At 35.3% G+C, this 16,402-nt stretch overlaps 1 protein-coding gene across 9 annotated transcripts; it reads left to right on the forward strand.

The window, feature by feature from the left end:
• The first annotated feature begins 1,910 nt into the window (after positions 1–1,910).
• Positions 1,911–14,106, forward strand: LOC131050816 (probable disease resistance protein At4g33300). 9 transcript variants are annotated; one of them, XR_009107033.2, is made up of 8 exons: positions 1,911–2,173; positions 2,428–4,566; positions 4,820–6,616; positions 7,231–7,792; positions 11,431–11,840; positions 11,961–12,313; positions 12,396–12,607; positions 13,135–14,106. XR_009107033.2 is itself a non-coding variant. In XM_057985099.2 (6 exons), the coding sequence occupies exons 4-6, from the start codon at positions 12,000–12,002 to the stop codon at positions 13,374–13,376; spliced, it is 768 nt and encodes a 255-aa protein (XP_057841082.2). In that variant the 5' UTR covers positions 4,586–6,616; positions 7,231–7,792; positions 11,431–11,840; positions 11,961–11,999; the 3' UTR covers positions 13,377–14,106. The 9 variants fall into 9 exon arrangements, 4 of the variants coding, with proteins under 4 accessions (XP_057841082.2, XP_057841079.2, XP_057841081.2 ...); XR_009107034.2 differs by having other exon boundaries at positions 2,521–4,566; XR_009372255.1 differs by lacking the exon at positions 1,911–2,173 and having other exon boundaries at positions 2,183–4,218; positions 4,349–4,566.
• Positions 14,107–16,402: the final 2,296 nt, after the last annotated feature.

Raw genomic sequence — 16,402 nt, forward strand, 5'->3', positions numbered from 1 at the left:
ATAGGGGAAAAACTTAGGACTTTAGGAAAATATAAAGCATTTCAATTTTAAATAGAACACACCCAAGCCTAAAACTCAAAATGGCCCCTTTCGACGACACGGTGACCCTTCCACTTAAGTGAAAAAAGCAACAGGCAAACCAAAGTATTTGGAAATAATGCGACACAGAGGTTTATTCTTAAAATGATTTTGAAGTTATAAAACCCTAAACCCTTAGGAACCATGGACTTGCAGACAGGGATCAATTCAAAATTTGAAATTTTTTTGGGATATCAAGAACTTCCAACATTATCCAAAATACTGATAACAAATTGTTACATACAAACAAATAAGGAAAATATTAAAAATAAAAAACAGAAGTGTAAAGTTGTTTTTAATTATATAGATATATAGTTTATATTATAAAACAAACATAAAGCTAAAAGCAAAAAATAACTCCTTCATAATGGAGATAGAGAGGTGACAAAAAAGAAGAAAAACAAAAAAAATGAGGAGATATATATCTATAAGGAAATAAATAGAAAAAGATAGAAGAATAGAGAGGACAACATAAGGAAGATAAATTAGAGAGTGAGGGAAAAAGACACAATAAGGGTGGAAGAAGAAGAGATGAATGCAAGAGACTTTCAATTAATCATTTTTTGTATCAACAATCTAAAGCTTCTTAATGAGTCCACTAGGATCAAGTCGTGTTGAGTGCAAGGCCCCAAATAAAAAAGGGACGAGACCGGGATCGTACCTTGTCTAAATTTGGAGGCATGGATAACCCTCAATCCTTGACTCCTAGCAAAAAAGGTTCTAATAGTCCGATATAAAATAACAAAAACGAATTTGTAGACAAACCTCCATCAAACAAAAATAAATATATATCTATTAAAAACTAAAAAGTATGTGTCTTTTACTTAAGACTCCATAATTTACCTTGTAAGGCGTAGTTTTTTCATCACAAATGATGAAGTAAAAATACCTACTGACCGAATACGTCGCTATCGTGGGGGCTCTCGCAGTCGCTTTCTTCAGCTGCACACAACAGACTGTTTGCCGTGGGTAAAATATGAGGGCCCCTAATCAATCAATTATACAGGACGCGTTGGAGCCGCGTGTATATATTTTTGATGGCATGGAGATTTCTTTGACAATGATGAATGACAATACCAGAGAAAGATGGAAACGAAAGGTCAAAGTTTCGAAACAATTAAGGCGGCCATTAATTAAAAACTACCAACTACGCTATCGACAAATACGAAGAGTTGGACAAACAGCCACTGTCAGTAGAAAGACTTTGAAATTGGAACGGATTTTGGCGTCTGACTTTTGGCGTAGATTACATCGGATGAATAACCAGGAAGGCAGCGGATCTGACAAAAGAAACAACATACAGTAAGAATTCGTCACGTAGAGAGAGTTATCAGAAACTTCCAGAATGTACTTGGATCTTTAATCCAATAATGGAAGGAGATTCGAGAATGATATCGTTCTGGAATTTAATGTTAGATGCCCCACAAAAATGGCGTCGTACGAAAGGAGAGTTTGTTGTACCTAACAAGGTAAGAATCGGGATTCCAACCATACATATGCTTTTAAAATGAAGATGAAGATCTCAATTTACAGAATTCTTCATGACAGAATCATTAAAAGAATATAAATGTAAACGTGTCAACATAAATAGAAAACATTGCGTATCTAGTTTTATATTAATATTCTCCATACATTAAATTCAACGAACCACTGGAAAGCTCAGTTTCTTGAGTAGTATCTACAGGTAGAATAAGTTGACCGGCTAGCAAGTAGCAAGCCAGACAACTTCACTCGCCTTTATTCTTACGGCCCACACGGTTTTGACTTGCTCTGATTCCTATAAAAAGAAATGTATGATGGCTTTGTAAGGACATGAAATCAAGTGACCGTAACCTTGGAATTGGAAAGAAATTCTGTTAGTAAAACTGTCAAGGATTCTATGACAGGTCCGAATTGGGGATGAGTCCACATACTCGAATGATGATGATGTTCCTGGAAATCTCAGATATATGTGGGGTTGGGGAAGTATTTTGCGGATTTGAAGAGGCCTTGGTTCTACAATGAGGTGTAGGACTCGGCAGTTGATCTGCAGTTTAGGGTGGTGGTGGGAAAGCAACTCTCAGATTGAATCCCTACAATGATCCTCAAATTCAAGGTAAAATGGCGTTTCTCAATTATTCTCTTTTTTTAAATGTGAAGTTGTCATTATAAGAGATTATACCCTGTTCCAAATTTTTGGGTCCTAATATCTGTCAAGATTAAGGAGGCTGTTCCTGTGTGAGGTATTCCCCCTTCTTTGTTTGTCTTGCTTTCGGATGTCCTGTCGCATGGATATCATTATAAATTCAATCATTTATCATTGCAAAGTTGTTTTTTGGTTCATTTATTGTCTGCACTGATTTTGTTCAGGAATCATGTAAGCGTGAATTCTCTCGTCCAAGTTCTGAAATGCTGAATGATTCCACCCACTCACATGATGATAATTTTCCTTGAAATTCTCAGTTTTATGTTGAGCTGAAGAAATGCATTGAGGATTTGAAGGGACTTCTGATCCACAGCGAGGTGTCGGTCGCTGGTGTCCAGTATATGGGGTTCGTCGGAATTCGGAAAATAACTCACTTTGAATCTCTACAATAATCCTCAAATTAAAGGTGATATGGTTCTCTCACATTTTCTAATTGGATTTTAAATCTTCTTTAACAGAGAGGATGCCCTGTTTCGAATTGTTAGGTCCTCATAACTGTCAAGATTAAGAGGTCTGTTCCTGTAAGTGAGGTATTCCCTCTTATTTGCTTATGTCTTGTTTACGGGTGGCCTATCCAATGGATATTATGTAGATTTAATCAATTATCTGCTCTCGAGTTGTTTCTTGTTTTCACCAATTGTCCAAAGGGGTTTTGTTTAGAAATCATGCAGGCCTGAATACTCTAGTCTGAGTTCTGAAATGGTGGATGATTCCACACATTCTCGTGGTGACAATGTTCGTGGAATGTTTCAGTTATGTGCGGGGTTGGAGAAATGTATTGGGGGTCTGAAGGGGCTTCTGTTCCATAGTGAAGTGTCGGTCTTGGTGTGCAATTTATGGGAGGTGGTGGGAGAACAACTCAAATTGAATCTCTCCCTTAATTTCGTTTTGTTTCTGAAGTTGTTTTTACCAGATAGAAGCTTACCCTATTTCAAATTTTTAGGTCATCATATTTGTCAAGATTAAGGAGGCTGTTCCTCTGAATGTGAGGTATTCTCTCTTATTTTGTTTCGGGCTTGTTTTTGGGTGGCCTATCCCATGGATATCATATAAATCCAATCATTTATCTGCTTCAGAGTTATTTCTGGTAGCAACTATCCTCTGAACTGGTTTTGTTCAGAAATCACGCATGTGTGAATACTCTAGTCTGTATTCTGAAATGATCGATGATTCCCTGTACTCTCATCAGTCTCATGATGATAATGCTTCTGGAAAGTCTCAGATTTATGTGGGGTTGAATTATATTGCGGATTTGAAGAGGCCTTGGTTCCACAGTAAGGTGCTGGTTGTCAGTATGCAGTGTATGCCAATGAACCTCAAATTAAAGGTGAAATGGTGGTTCTCAAAAATTAATTTTCTCTTTTTGATTTTAAATTGTCTTTAACAGAGAGGATACCCTGTTTCAAATTGTTAGGTCACTCTCAAGATTAAGGGGCCAGTTCCTCTCTAATACTGTATGTGAGGTCCTCCCTCTTATGTTTTTGTCTTGGTTTTGGTTGTCCTGTCCCACGGATATCCTATAAATTCAATCATTTATTACTCCAGAGTTGTTTTGGTTCATTTATTGTCTAAACAGGTTTTGTTCAGAAATCCTGCAGGTGTGAATACTCGTATCTAAGTTCTGAAAAGCTGGATGATCCATGCACTCTCATGATGATACTTTTCCTACAAAATCTAAGTTCTGAAATGCTGGAGAAATGTATTAGGGATTTAAAGGGACTTTTGATCCACAGCGAGTTGCCAATCGATGGTGTCACTGTATGGGGGCTCGTGAGAAAACAACTCTTGCATTAAATCTCTGCAAGGACCCTTATATTAAAGGTGAAATGGTGGTTCCCAAAACATTTTGTTTTGTTTTGAAGTTGTTGTCTTTAGTGAGAAGAAGGCCATTCTGTTCCAAATTTCTTGGCCCTCATAACTGTCAAGATTAGGGGAACTGTTCCTCCTTGTAGAAGGTATTCCCTCCTGTTTGTCTCCTGTTTTGCTTTTGGGTGGATATTATAACACTTATATCATTAATCTGCTGCACAATTAATTTTTAGTTGCATCGATTGGCTAGACTGGTTTTGTACGTAAATGATGCAGGCATGAATATTCTACTATAAGTTCTAAAATAATGGATGATTCCATGCACCCTTGTGATGATAATGTTCTTCAAAAGTCTCAGTTTTATATGGGGTTGGAGAAATGTATTGGGGATTTGAAGGGGCTGTGGTTCCAAGGTCAGGTGTCGGTTGTTGATGTGCAGGGTGGTTTGAAAACAGATTCTGCATTGAACCTCTACAGCGATCCTCAAATAAAAGGTGAAATGGTGGTCCTCTGAATCTTTTATTTTTATTTTTATATTATCTTTACCAGAGAAAAGGCCACCGTTTCAATTTTTTAGGTCCTCACTGAGTCACTACAGTCAAGATTAAGAGGGCTATTCCTCTTTATTTTGGGTATTCCCTGTTCTTTGTTTGTGTTATTTTTTGGTCGATTTTAATCTCCGAATTGGTTTCATTCAGAAATCGTGCAGATACTCTAATCTAAGTTCTGAAATGGTGGATGATGCAGTGTACTCTCATGACGACAATGTTTCTGAAAATTTTATGTTTGGTTGGACAACTGTATTGGAGATTTGAAGGGCCTTTTGTTCCACAACAAGGTGTTGGCAGTTGGTGTGCATTGTATGGGAGGTGATGGGAAGACTACTCTCACATTGGCTCAGTGCAATGATCCAAATTAAAGGTGATACACCTGTTAATTCTGTTGATGTTTTTCTCAATGTTTTAAGCCTTTATTAGAAAGGCCATTCTATTTTAAATTTCTGGGGTTTCCTCCCATGTCAAGAGTATAGGTATGTGCATAAAAAGAGATAAGCTAGCACATACAAAGTGTGTTCATATGGTATTGTGTGGTTGATTGGAACTGTTATTTTTAGTGCTTGTTCATTTATAAAAACAGTTTTGATTACTATAAGAACAAAATGGGAGGTGTCTTCCTATAAAGCCAATATAATTGACATATATTTTTGTGCCTCAAAAGGCATCGAATCAGTTTTTGTTGGATATTTCTTGGTCTATCTTCTATAAGCAATGCCACTTCTTACCTGTTATCAACTCCGTCAAGCTGAACGGGGGTTAGTCTCCTTGCATCTTGATTCCATGAAACTCTTAACTATCAAGAACTATTCTTAAACATCAAACAGTTTAATAGTCAAAAAGTAAATTTTTGCCGATAACAAGACAATATTTTGGTGAGGAATCAAATTGCCATTGACTAGTTGACCATCAAACCCTTTGAGGTTTAAGTGGAGCGCCATATCAGCACTGTATGCCATAATGGTATGTGGCTGCCCTAATCAGCTAAAAGTATCATGTTGAAAACACCTCTTGAAAACACAGCCAAGAGGATTTTGTTTTCAAGCACCAGAGTTTCTTCTTTGCCGCATTATATACATTTAGAATCTGTCATGGGGGTCACTATGCTACTCTGTATTAGATTAAATGACATATTTTCAGGCATGTTTACGTATTCAGTCTATAAAACACACTTGGCTTTCCATGGGTTCTATATTTTTGTGACAACAATGTGACATCACAGCCTCGCAGTCCAGAATCCTGAAAGGAACATTAGAAACTAAGTAGTGAAGATAGCTTGAAGGAAAAGACCAGAGTTCAAGGATGTGGACGATACACGCATTGAGCTGCAGCAATTGATTTTGAGTCAATCCAAGCTAACTATATTTATTTTTTATTATGTTTGGTCTCAAAAACGTTAGGAAATTTTTTTATTAGAAGGTCCGGAACAAAAGACTTTTGTAACTATCAGAGACAATTCCACCGTACCCAAAAAAACCTCTCTACACAGCTCTATCAATTGCCATTGTTGGATCCAAAGGATGCTCTGTCATTTCTCTGCTTCTGGCCCTTTGGTCAAATGTAATTCCAAGTGATACAGATACAAATCTAATAAAGGAGGTATGGAATTTTTTGAAATAATTGTTGTTTTGTGAGTAATATACAATTTTTTATTTATTAGATTTCCTTGTTCTACAAGGTCTGCTTATAAATTTTCCTTATATTTTATGAATTGCAGGTGCAAATAGAATGTGATGGTCTGCCACTTTTGCTCTGATGATGATTGGAAGCTCTTTGTTTGGAGAACCCCACGAGGTTAGGAAGAGACCAAAGAACAAGATTTGTAGAGTAGAATATATATGAGATTATCACATAAAAGGGTTATTTAGATTGCTGCAGACAAGTATTGAGTACTTAGCTATGTTACCAAAAATGTGGTGGAAGAGCCTGTTAAATGTTTTAACTGCATCGCAATTTTTTCAGCATGCAACGTTTCTGTTTAAAAAAACAGGTAGGTAGAATTTTAGTCCAATGTTTTTGAGTGAGTTGTTTTTTTAAATTATTTTCTAATTAATTTGGGAAAGTTTTAGGGCGTAGATTTTTATTTGAAAGACTACTCTCCATTGTCACCTATGAGTCAAAAACTCCTATACATGCTTTTTAGCCCAAATCATTTTTTTTGAATTACTAACCGTTATTTTTAATGTTCACCTTTGATGTCAAGTTGTAGAACAGAATTGGATTTTAAACATGATTTTCTGCATAGCATAAGGTTTACATCACTGCTCTAAGAAAACTCAACAGCCTGTTATAAGGCTGGGATATTCTATTCACCTGTTCAGTGGGTACACTCAACACCTTATGTAAACTATTCAGAAGATCTAGATTTTTTGGATGCTCTAAATGTCCTAACCCTAATAAGTAACAATATGCGACACTACTGTTTTCAATTCCCAACTTGTCATTTTGTAACATTAACCACCCTTGTTCTCTGCATCACAAATACAGGCATTCTTTTCGCTTGACACATTTCTTCAATATGATGAGAATATAGCCTATATAACTAGTAGTCATAATTAATGCACAATATTCTAACAGGATTTCCTGTGTGATTTATATATGCAGACCCTATGGAGGAAGATCAGTGGCATAATATGAATTCCCCCGAGACGGGCTCTTTTGTCTCTCTTACTTTGACAGATACTTTAGAACTTCAAATTTCTGATGGTTTTCAATTTGGATACAAAGAAGGCAACACAGAAAATCCAGAGAAAAATTGAAAGAAACTAAGAAAACCTCAACTCAACTCCCTCAATTTCTTGAGTTGTCCTATTTACTTTAATAATATCAAGTTTTCATACCACACGCAGAAAATTTCTGATGGTTTACATCACTGCTCCAAGAAAATTTCAGTATGCAATGGCTTGAAAGAACTTCCACAGGAAATAAGACAACTCGAGAATTTGATGGAGTTTGATATGAGAGAGTATTCGCAATTGACATGAAGCTTGTTGTACGTGATGAGAAGATTAGGAAGCAGTGGTTGCTGGCCAAGAACGTTGATCATAAGAGTTGAAATTGTGGAAACACACTTTAGTTTTGATCGACTTCTTTTCTTATCTCATCCTGAAGCACAAGATCCAAGCATCTTGACATTTTCATATTCACTCGTACAAATCAATAGAAGGTACTCTATATTTTCAGCCTATAAATGTGATTAATTATTTTGGTAAGTTCAATGCAGTAAACATTCTTTGCTGGTTTGTATGTTGATGATTTTTAGATTAATTCAAATGCTCATTAGTTTCACTTTACTCAGTTGATGCAGCTTTACCCTGATCCTACAAGATAAACTTCACAAATCAATTTTCTGATCACTTAATGCAGTCTTCTTTTAACCTGCAAAATACTCACCAAGGGCTCAAACATTCTGGCCTGCATAAAACAACTCTGTATAAAGCTCCCTGTTTGTTGCATTTCATGTATTAATCACAAGCAAATATCAAGAATCACAGGAGCTAGCTGTGAAAATAGATAGTATATCCACCAAAAGCAAACATATTAATATCTCATTTGTTAAAAACAAGACAACTCAGAAAATTGGGTTGCACGGTACACAATTTATTTATCAATAACACAAATGCTCTGCTCAGGAGACATGTAATTACTCCGAATAAAACATCACATACAATTTGGTGCGGAAAGAAACAAAAACAGGCCCAGGCACTACCAAAAAATTACATGCATCACTCTCCGCTTCAGCAAACTGAGCCAAACTTTTAAAGTTCTTCATTTCTTCAAAAATTTTGCCCTATCTTCAGAGCCACGAATGCCAATAAAAATTATTTATCTCCCTTTTTCCTCATTGTTCTCCCCTACCTCCTATTCCTGTATGTGCTTCTCTTTAATAGAGGACATCAACCCCCAAAAGAAAACTGGCTACCTATCATTTGTAATGGCCCCAGACTTAAAAAATGACTCCCACTGACTGCATGTCGCCAAAAGGAATCTGTATGCAAACAACTCTTATTTGGCATGGAGACATGGGTGGAGCCATATTAGAAGGGTAAGAAATCAGGTTGTCAATTTTTTTGGTTGAATCAATTTTAAATTGGAATAATGTCAAGTTTGGTACTGGAAATATTGCGATTCTTATATTGGATTTGAGCAGTCTTTACTGATTTAATGAAGGCTAACTACAATGCCTCTCTCGATTCTTGATTTTTGCTGGTTTTATGACCCTTGGGATGTCTTTTCTGCAACTCTGTTATTCTTTCTGTTTCTTGGTTTTCATTTTAGTCTATTTTTTTAACATGACAAACGTCACTTCTGATATTCATAAGATAACAAGGGCTTAGGTTGTGGTCTCATGGGAGCCTTTCTAAATATTAGAGTGGAGTTAAATTTTTTAGGAAAAATTTAAAGCTGGTAATCCCCTGAATTTTGTAGTGTAGTTCAGCTTAAAAATTTAAGCTCCGAAATTTAAAGATGGTGGTCTCATAAATATAATATCTTTGTGTGTGCATAATAAAAACAAGTAAAAATAATTTATTTCCCTCCAAAACAATTTTTATATAGAAATTAAACTTAGGCAAGGGTCCCATGGGAGCTTAAGCTCCATTTTTAAGGAAGAGGTGGTCCCATGGAGATTTGTTTTTGGGGTTACACATCTGCTTCTAAAAAATAGAAGCTCCTACTTTTTAGGGTTCTATTTTTGAGCAGGTGAAAATAGGTTGGGGCTAGAAATAATTGCTTTGCGAGCTTATGAATTTTATTTGCCACTTGGCAATCAAAAAAGTGTTGAGATGAGGCCCACCAAAAAAATTTAGAGGGAAAATAGAAAAACATAAATTATTTTATTTTTCACTCCCTTCGACTATGTACTTTTAAAAATTCCTAAAAAATCTTTGTAACACCCACTCTATTTATTTTTTAGGAAAGCCACTTTTTCACTCCTCAAATTTGCATGTCTAAAAATATAGAACCCTTGGGCTTGTCTCCACCTATATGAAACCATTACATTCAAATGATAGTGGGAAAACGCCATAATATTTAAAAGAGAACAATCAATAAATTCAAGTAGCAATCATGAGATTCCTTTCTATTGTAAGGTATCTCTCAGCATAATTTACCTGTATTTTTTAAATATAGATATACTAGTTATATGTTGAGAGGCATCTACAATGACATACAAATATTTTGATGGGATCGTTCGAATGTTATGGCATGGGGGATGGGGATGAGAAGGCATGGCATGGGCCATTGCCAAAAGATAGATGTATGGAATTGAATGATGCGAGCATGGAAAAAAACGAAAGGGCATTCAACTAAAAAAAAAAGGCATCCAATTTCAATCTTTTTGGGATCAGGGAAAAAAGCATGAGGAAATAGTGCAGCAGGACACAGAAATCCCACAGATCCGCTCGGACTCCACTCCGTTGTAAGAAGTTCGAATTCTTTTTCTCTGTATTTCATTTCTTGTAATCGTTTGCTGCTTCCGTTCGGCATCTCCCATTAAAAGGGCCATGCATCTGATACACCCATTTCTTGTTGTGTTGAAAAATTACTGAAATTATAAGATTTGCATCAGTAGACATTACAATAAATGAAAAATTATTGTTGTGTACTTTGGATAGGGTTGCTGATGAACGGAAGCTTCAAGTATGCTCCAAAGCCACCGGCTCTGAAGGGAACAGAAATCATAGGTTTGAATTCGCTGCCCTTCTAGAAATAAATTTGGTCTGCGCGTACACAACTTGAATCGCTGTTCCACATTGGAAACAGTCTGGCAGGTGAAACGTACCTACAGACGAAGTAAAATAATAACTAAAATCAGTCTAGGGTTTCGATCGCTGGTCTTGCCAATCAACGATTCAAGATGAAAACAAAAGTTAGGAACCGTTCTTGCAATACGTGTCGGCCAGAATACAATGAATGGTCTTGCAACAACTTATGATAAGTAATAGCTGTAGATTTAAATATTGTTTATGGACTCTAAATCATGAAATCGCACTGATCAGGACCATCGTGAGGACAGAGATTGGGATTCAATCTATGATTCTGTACCCTTAATTATAATTAAGATCCCACACTGAGGTGGAGGAAACGGATTGAATATAAAAACAACAATTGGGATTCAATTTGGATTTTGCATTTAGATGAAACCTGCCAAATTTGAACACACAATTTCACAGGTTTATATATTTTTGTCTAATTAAAACCGACACGTTTATCACCGATTCAACTTCTTATATAATGAAAACATGTATAATCAATAGCGCTTTGCACAGGCAGGAAATCGAGTTGCAGTAAGTTTCAAATTGGAACGAAATTAACCATTTGTTAGAGTTTCGACAATCGGATTCTGATTTTGTTCATACTTCTAAAATGGTGAATGATTCCACGTACTCTCATGATGATCATGTTTCTGAAAAGACTCAGTTTTATGTGGGATTGGAGAGACGTATTGCGGATTTAACAGGCTTTTGTTCGAAGACGAGGTGTCGGTCGTTGGCGTTCATTCTATTGGAGGTGGTGGGAAGACTACACTCGCATTGGCTCTATGCAATGATATTCAAATTAAAAGTAATATCCCCTGTAAATTATGTTCACGTTTTTCTGAGTGTTTTAATCATTTATTTAAAAAGGCCATTCTATCTTAAATATCTGGTCTTCCTTAGTTTCTTCCTTTTTTAACTACTTGCATGTAGAATCCTTAATATATGATAGGAGGTGCCATGCTACGCTGGTTCAGGTTTAAGGACATCTTTTCATGCATTTTAAGCTATTTATTCTAAAATGGACTTGTTTTTTCATGGATTACAGATTACTTTGACAACAATGTGATTTTTATCCCTGTTTCACAATCTCCAAACCTAAAAGGAATATTAGAGACTATGTGGGAGAATTTAGCTAGAAGAAAAAGACCAGAATTTCTGGATGTGCAAGATGCGCACATAAATCTGCAGCAGCTGCTTTCGAAGCAATCCAAGCCAACTCTAGTTATATTGGATGATGTTCGGACTAGTGAAAATTTGGAAGACTTATTATTTGAAGGCCCGGCATAGAAGACTCTTATAACTACCAGAGACAAGTCCATCATCCCCAGAACTCCCTCTTCACAACTCTATCAATTGCCATTGTTGGGCACAGAGGATGCTCTGTCGCTTTTCTGCTTCTGGGCTTTTGGACAGACATCAATTCCAAGCGATATAGATATAAATCTAGTAAAGGAGGTATGGATTAATCTGAAATTATTATTGTTTCGTAAGCCTTTCATATTAATAATTAGATTTTTTTTTTATTTGGCTCTACAAGGTCGCTTATAAATTTTCTCTACATTTTATGAATTGAAGGTGCAAGCAGGATGTGATGGTCTGCCACTTGCTCTAAAGATGGTTGGAAGCTCTATACATGGGGAACTGGACGAGGTTTGGAAGAGGGCAAAGAAGATTTCTGAAGGAGAATATATGTCAGTTTATCACAGAAAAGGGCTATTTAGATTGCTACAGACCAGTATTGATTCCTTAGACGATGTAACCAAGGAACGCTTCTTAGACTTGGGGTTATTTCCAAGGAACAGGAGAATCTGTGTTGATGCACTATTGGACATTTGGGTTTATGTTCGGAAGCTACGAAGGCATGATGCTTGTGACATCTTATCAGAACTTGCAAGCAAAAGTTTGTTGAATTTAACTAGCAATCAAAGGTAATTATCTTTCCTTTTATATATATAAGATTTCTTGAAATCATGTTTTCCAACACTAACCTGACATGCTTGTCCTTAACAGAGGAAGTGCATCAATCTCATATAGAAATGCTTCGGAGCTGTACTTTTCTCAGCATAATGTACTGAGAAATTTGGCCTTGTATTTGGGACATCTAGACAATATAGTTCACAGTAAGAGGTTGGTAATATCAAGGAAGGACTCTAATTTGTTGGCGAAAGGGGAGTTGCTTGGTGATAGAGCATTTAATACTCAAATTCTCTCCATTCTCACTGGTGAGTTTACTGAAAACTTTTACACGTGCATTTTGTTCAAAAACATTTCTTTAAAAACATAACCATTATTTTTAATGTTCATCTTTGCTTTCAATTTGTAGGATAGAACTGAATTTCAAACATGATTTTATGCATAGAATAAGGTTTACATCATTATTTAAAATAAGTAACTAACTGGGCTGGCATGTGATGAATTCTGTTTCTAACTGACCCTGAAAAACCAGTACTATGTCATTGCTATAATCGCTTTTCTAGGGAATAAAATCAATAGAATATATTAATTATTCAAAGCATCTAATTTTTTGGATGTTCTAATTGTCCCCCTTCCTAATCGGCAGATATATGCAGCACTACTGTTTTCGGTTCTCAATATTTTCTGTGTGTAATATTAAGAGTCCTTCTTGCCTCTATCGCAAATACATGCACTCATTTGCCTTAATATTTTCATTCCTGGATTCAACTGTATGTAAATAATAGTCATAATTAATGCCCAATCTAATTGGATTTCTTTTGCAATCTATACGCAGGCCCTATGGCGGAAAATGACTGGAATGGTATGACTTTCCCCGAAACAGAGGCTCTGTTGTTACACTTTACTTCAACAGATTACTTTCTTCCCCCATTTTTGAAATCCATGAAAAAACTAAAAGTTCTGATGGTCTTCAATTGCGGTGCAAAGAAAGCAACAGTGAAAGGGTTAGATATCTTATCTTCACTCACTCAACTCAAAGAGTGTCCGCATGGAGAGATTGATTTCACCCCTTGTTGAAAAACAAAGCATCGAAGCACTGCAGAATTTAGAGAAGCTATCACTGAGCTTATGTGAAGGATTTGGAAATATATCCACATTCACCAAGCTCCATGATTTAAACCTGGATCACAGTAGTGATTTGGAGGAGTTAACCCCTGGTGTCTGCAATATTCGCTCCATTCTGTCGTGGTCTATTACCAACTGCCATCTGCTTCAGAATTTACCACATGACTTTGGAAATATGAGCTATCTAAGAATGCTAAGGTTATCTGTATTACCAGGCCTGAAAGAGCTTCCTGCATCAATTGGAAAACTTGCACAGTTGGAGTATCTAGACATTTCATTATGCGAGGGTTTGAAGAAACTCCCAAAGGAAGTAGGACAGCTCAAGAAGTTGAGGGAAATTGATATGAGAGAGTGTTCGCGTTTGACGAGGTTACCTGCAACTGTTTGTGAACTAAGTTCTCTGAAGCTTGTCACCTGTGATGAGAAGATTGGGAATCAGTGGTTGCGGGCCAAGAACATTTCTATTCCAGAGCGTAGAGTTGAAATCGTGGAAGCATATTTTAGTTTGGACTGGCTTGAAGATTGACTTTCTTGTTGAATGTGAAGTGCAAGGGTTATCTGTTTTTCCTCTTCCCTTGTTTCTTCATGTTTTTTTGGTTGTCTTTTCAAATTTGATGAGTTTATTTGAAGGAGTCATTTGAGGAAATGAATAAAGATATTGTCCTGCTTTTTGTGGATGTAATCTTAAATGGTGAACCATGTAATTTACTTTGTTATGTGTCTATTTCAATTCGTCTTTAATTTAAATTCTGCTGTTTATTATTTTTTTATATGTTCTTTAAACTCAATAATTGATATCATAGCTTAGGAGAATAATTGATATCATAACTTAGGAGAAGCTACAAAAAAAATTGTGAGTAAATTGAAGAAAAATGGAAGAAGCAAATAAATGATGGATTTTGTAAAATTCTCAAGACAACTTCGAAATTTGAAAACTACAACTGGAAAGTAATGTCTCCTTTATGGGATATACCTGATTTTTGCCCTAAAATAACAAATTCATAATAAAAAATTATTTACAAGATTATTCTCTCACTAAATTACAAAATAGCAATTGAATTTAAGAAAATAATCCTCATACAAAATGATAATGAAGATTCCTATGTAACATGCACAATATGATTTATTCCTAACAAACAACCATATTAGAAACTTGAGGAGAAAGCATATTAGGATAGTCAAGAGACTATCCTCTACAACTAAGCCCTAGAGCACTGAACAATGAACCAAGTCAATTTGACCCCTTGGCCGACAAGTAATCCGATTCAATGGGTAGTCTACTTAATCAAGGGACTCGTAATCATGCATCTCCCTAATATGTCTTCCAATTCTTAATATGATTTCTTTATGAAAATCAAATGAATCATTACTAATCACAAGATTCTTGATGGATTGGTAAGTTAATCAAATCTATAAATCTATCCTTTACTAAATTCACAAACTAACAAACATTCGATTCAACATATAGCAATTGCTTCATAAATTTATAAGTTTGTTATATCTTATTTCTTTACACTTTTTAGATTATTACTGCTTAATAATCCTAATTTCTTACTACCTTTTTATCGAGATTAGATCTCAATTCCTTAGTTGATTGGCAATTTTATTAAATAAACAACTTAAAGCTTCCTAACTGATTTGTAACCAATCAGTATTATATATGGCTATATTATATTCAAAATCAGACTTGATGATTCCTTATTCCTTATACCCATATCATATTTTCACAGATGAACTTTCTAAATCTAGGTTGATGATAATAAATTAGATTTTTGTTATAATTTAATCTTTTTCGCTCATTTAAGCTATGAACTTAATTCATTTCATACTTATCTACACACTCATTTTATCTTGATCCTTCAAGGATGATCTTTACAAATGAGATCTTCTTCCTTTTATGCCTTCCAAAGTAGAAGTCACAACTCTTCAATTTGTAAGGGGTGCATCCCTTCACCAATGGATCACTCCCTTTAATTATTATTTAACCCACTTAGATACTATTTTTTCCCAAAGATTAATCTCAGTTGGCCTTTATAACTTAATTGTTTCTATTTACGTTAGTTAGCCTAGATAATGATTTATGTCTAACCTAGGTCATCTAAACAAATAAACCAAGTTGGCCTTTATGGTGAAATGTTATTCAATGCCTAGGTTTGATATTAATAGGGGTTGCCATCTAATTAATAAGGTTGCGAAATTCCTCCCAACATGGTGGGGACATGACACTTTGCCCTCCCCATGATTGATTGTCCTCAATTTTTTTTTAAATTGGGATAATTAGTTGACTATCGAATAGGAAATGGCTTGATTTATGCAACATTCTAAACTTTTTGGGAATCCTCTTTTTGAAGCTCTATTTTGTATTTCAACTTTTGTTGTGCTACTTTGATGTTATAATTAATTGCAAATTCGAACCAAGAGTTTTTTTTTTTTACATATAATTCAAATGTAATTTATTCCAACAATATAGCCAATAATTTGCAATTTGTAAGGTTTGTAATCTTAAGACAAGTTTTCTCTCATTTCTCTGAGAGAAGGAACAAGGTCACTTGGAAACAACATCAATTGTGTTTGCAAGAACTGATTTTGTTGACCAAATTTTTGCATTGTAACAAGGATATCTCTTTGTATTAAAACAAGGACGATCTTAATACTTATTAAGATGAAGATTAGAAGAATTATACAAATTTATAATCTTAAATGCAATGTTCTTTTCTAAAACTAAATTTATCTTTCGGTTCATTTTCATTTTTCTCACATACTTCAATTTTTTTGAAGTTCTGGTTATAATATGGCTTCACGGTTTAGATAGTAATCTATTATAGGTGTAATGTATGAGCATTTGCTAAATTTCTTTTATTGTGGTGATTCCTAAAGATGATTTTGTGATTTAAGAACCATATTAAAATTAATAAGCTAGCTTGTTTTTATTAGCCATGAGTTTGATACCCACACACTCAAGTATTGAAATCTAAAAC

This window comes from Cryptomeria japonica, chromosome 4 (assembly GCF_030272615.1).
Source record: "Cryptomeria japonica chromosome 4, Sugi_1.0, whole genome shotgun sequence".
NCBI classification, from domain to species: domain Eukaryota; kingdom Viridiplantae; phylum Streptophyta; class Pinopsida; order Cupressales; family Cupressaceae; genus Cryptomeria; species Cryptomeria japonica.

Bases quoted from the DNA above. Each gene is read 5' to 3' on its own strand.
- LOC131050816 (XM_057985099.2), top strand. From the start codon at position 12,000: ATGGTTGGAAGCTCTATACATGGGGAACTGGACGAGGTTTGGAAGAGG. The intron at 12,314-12,395 runs GTAATTATCTTT...TGTCCTTAACAG, and splicing joins AATTTAACTAGCAATCAAAG to AGGAAGTGCATCAATCTCAT. The intron at 12,608-13,134 runs GTGAGTTTACTG...ATCTATACGCAG, and splicing joins AATTCTCTCCATTCTCACTG to GCCCTATGGCGGAAAATGAC.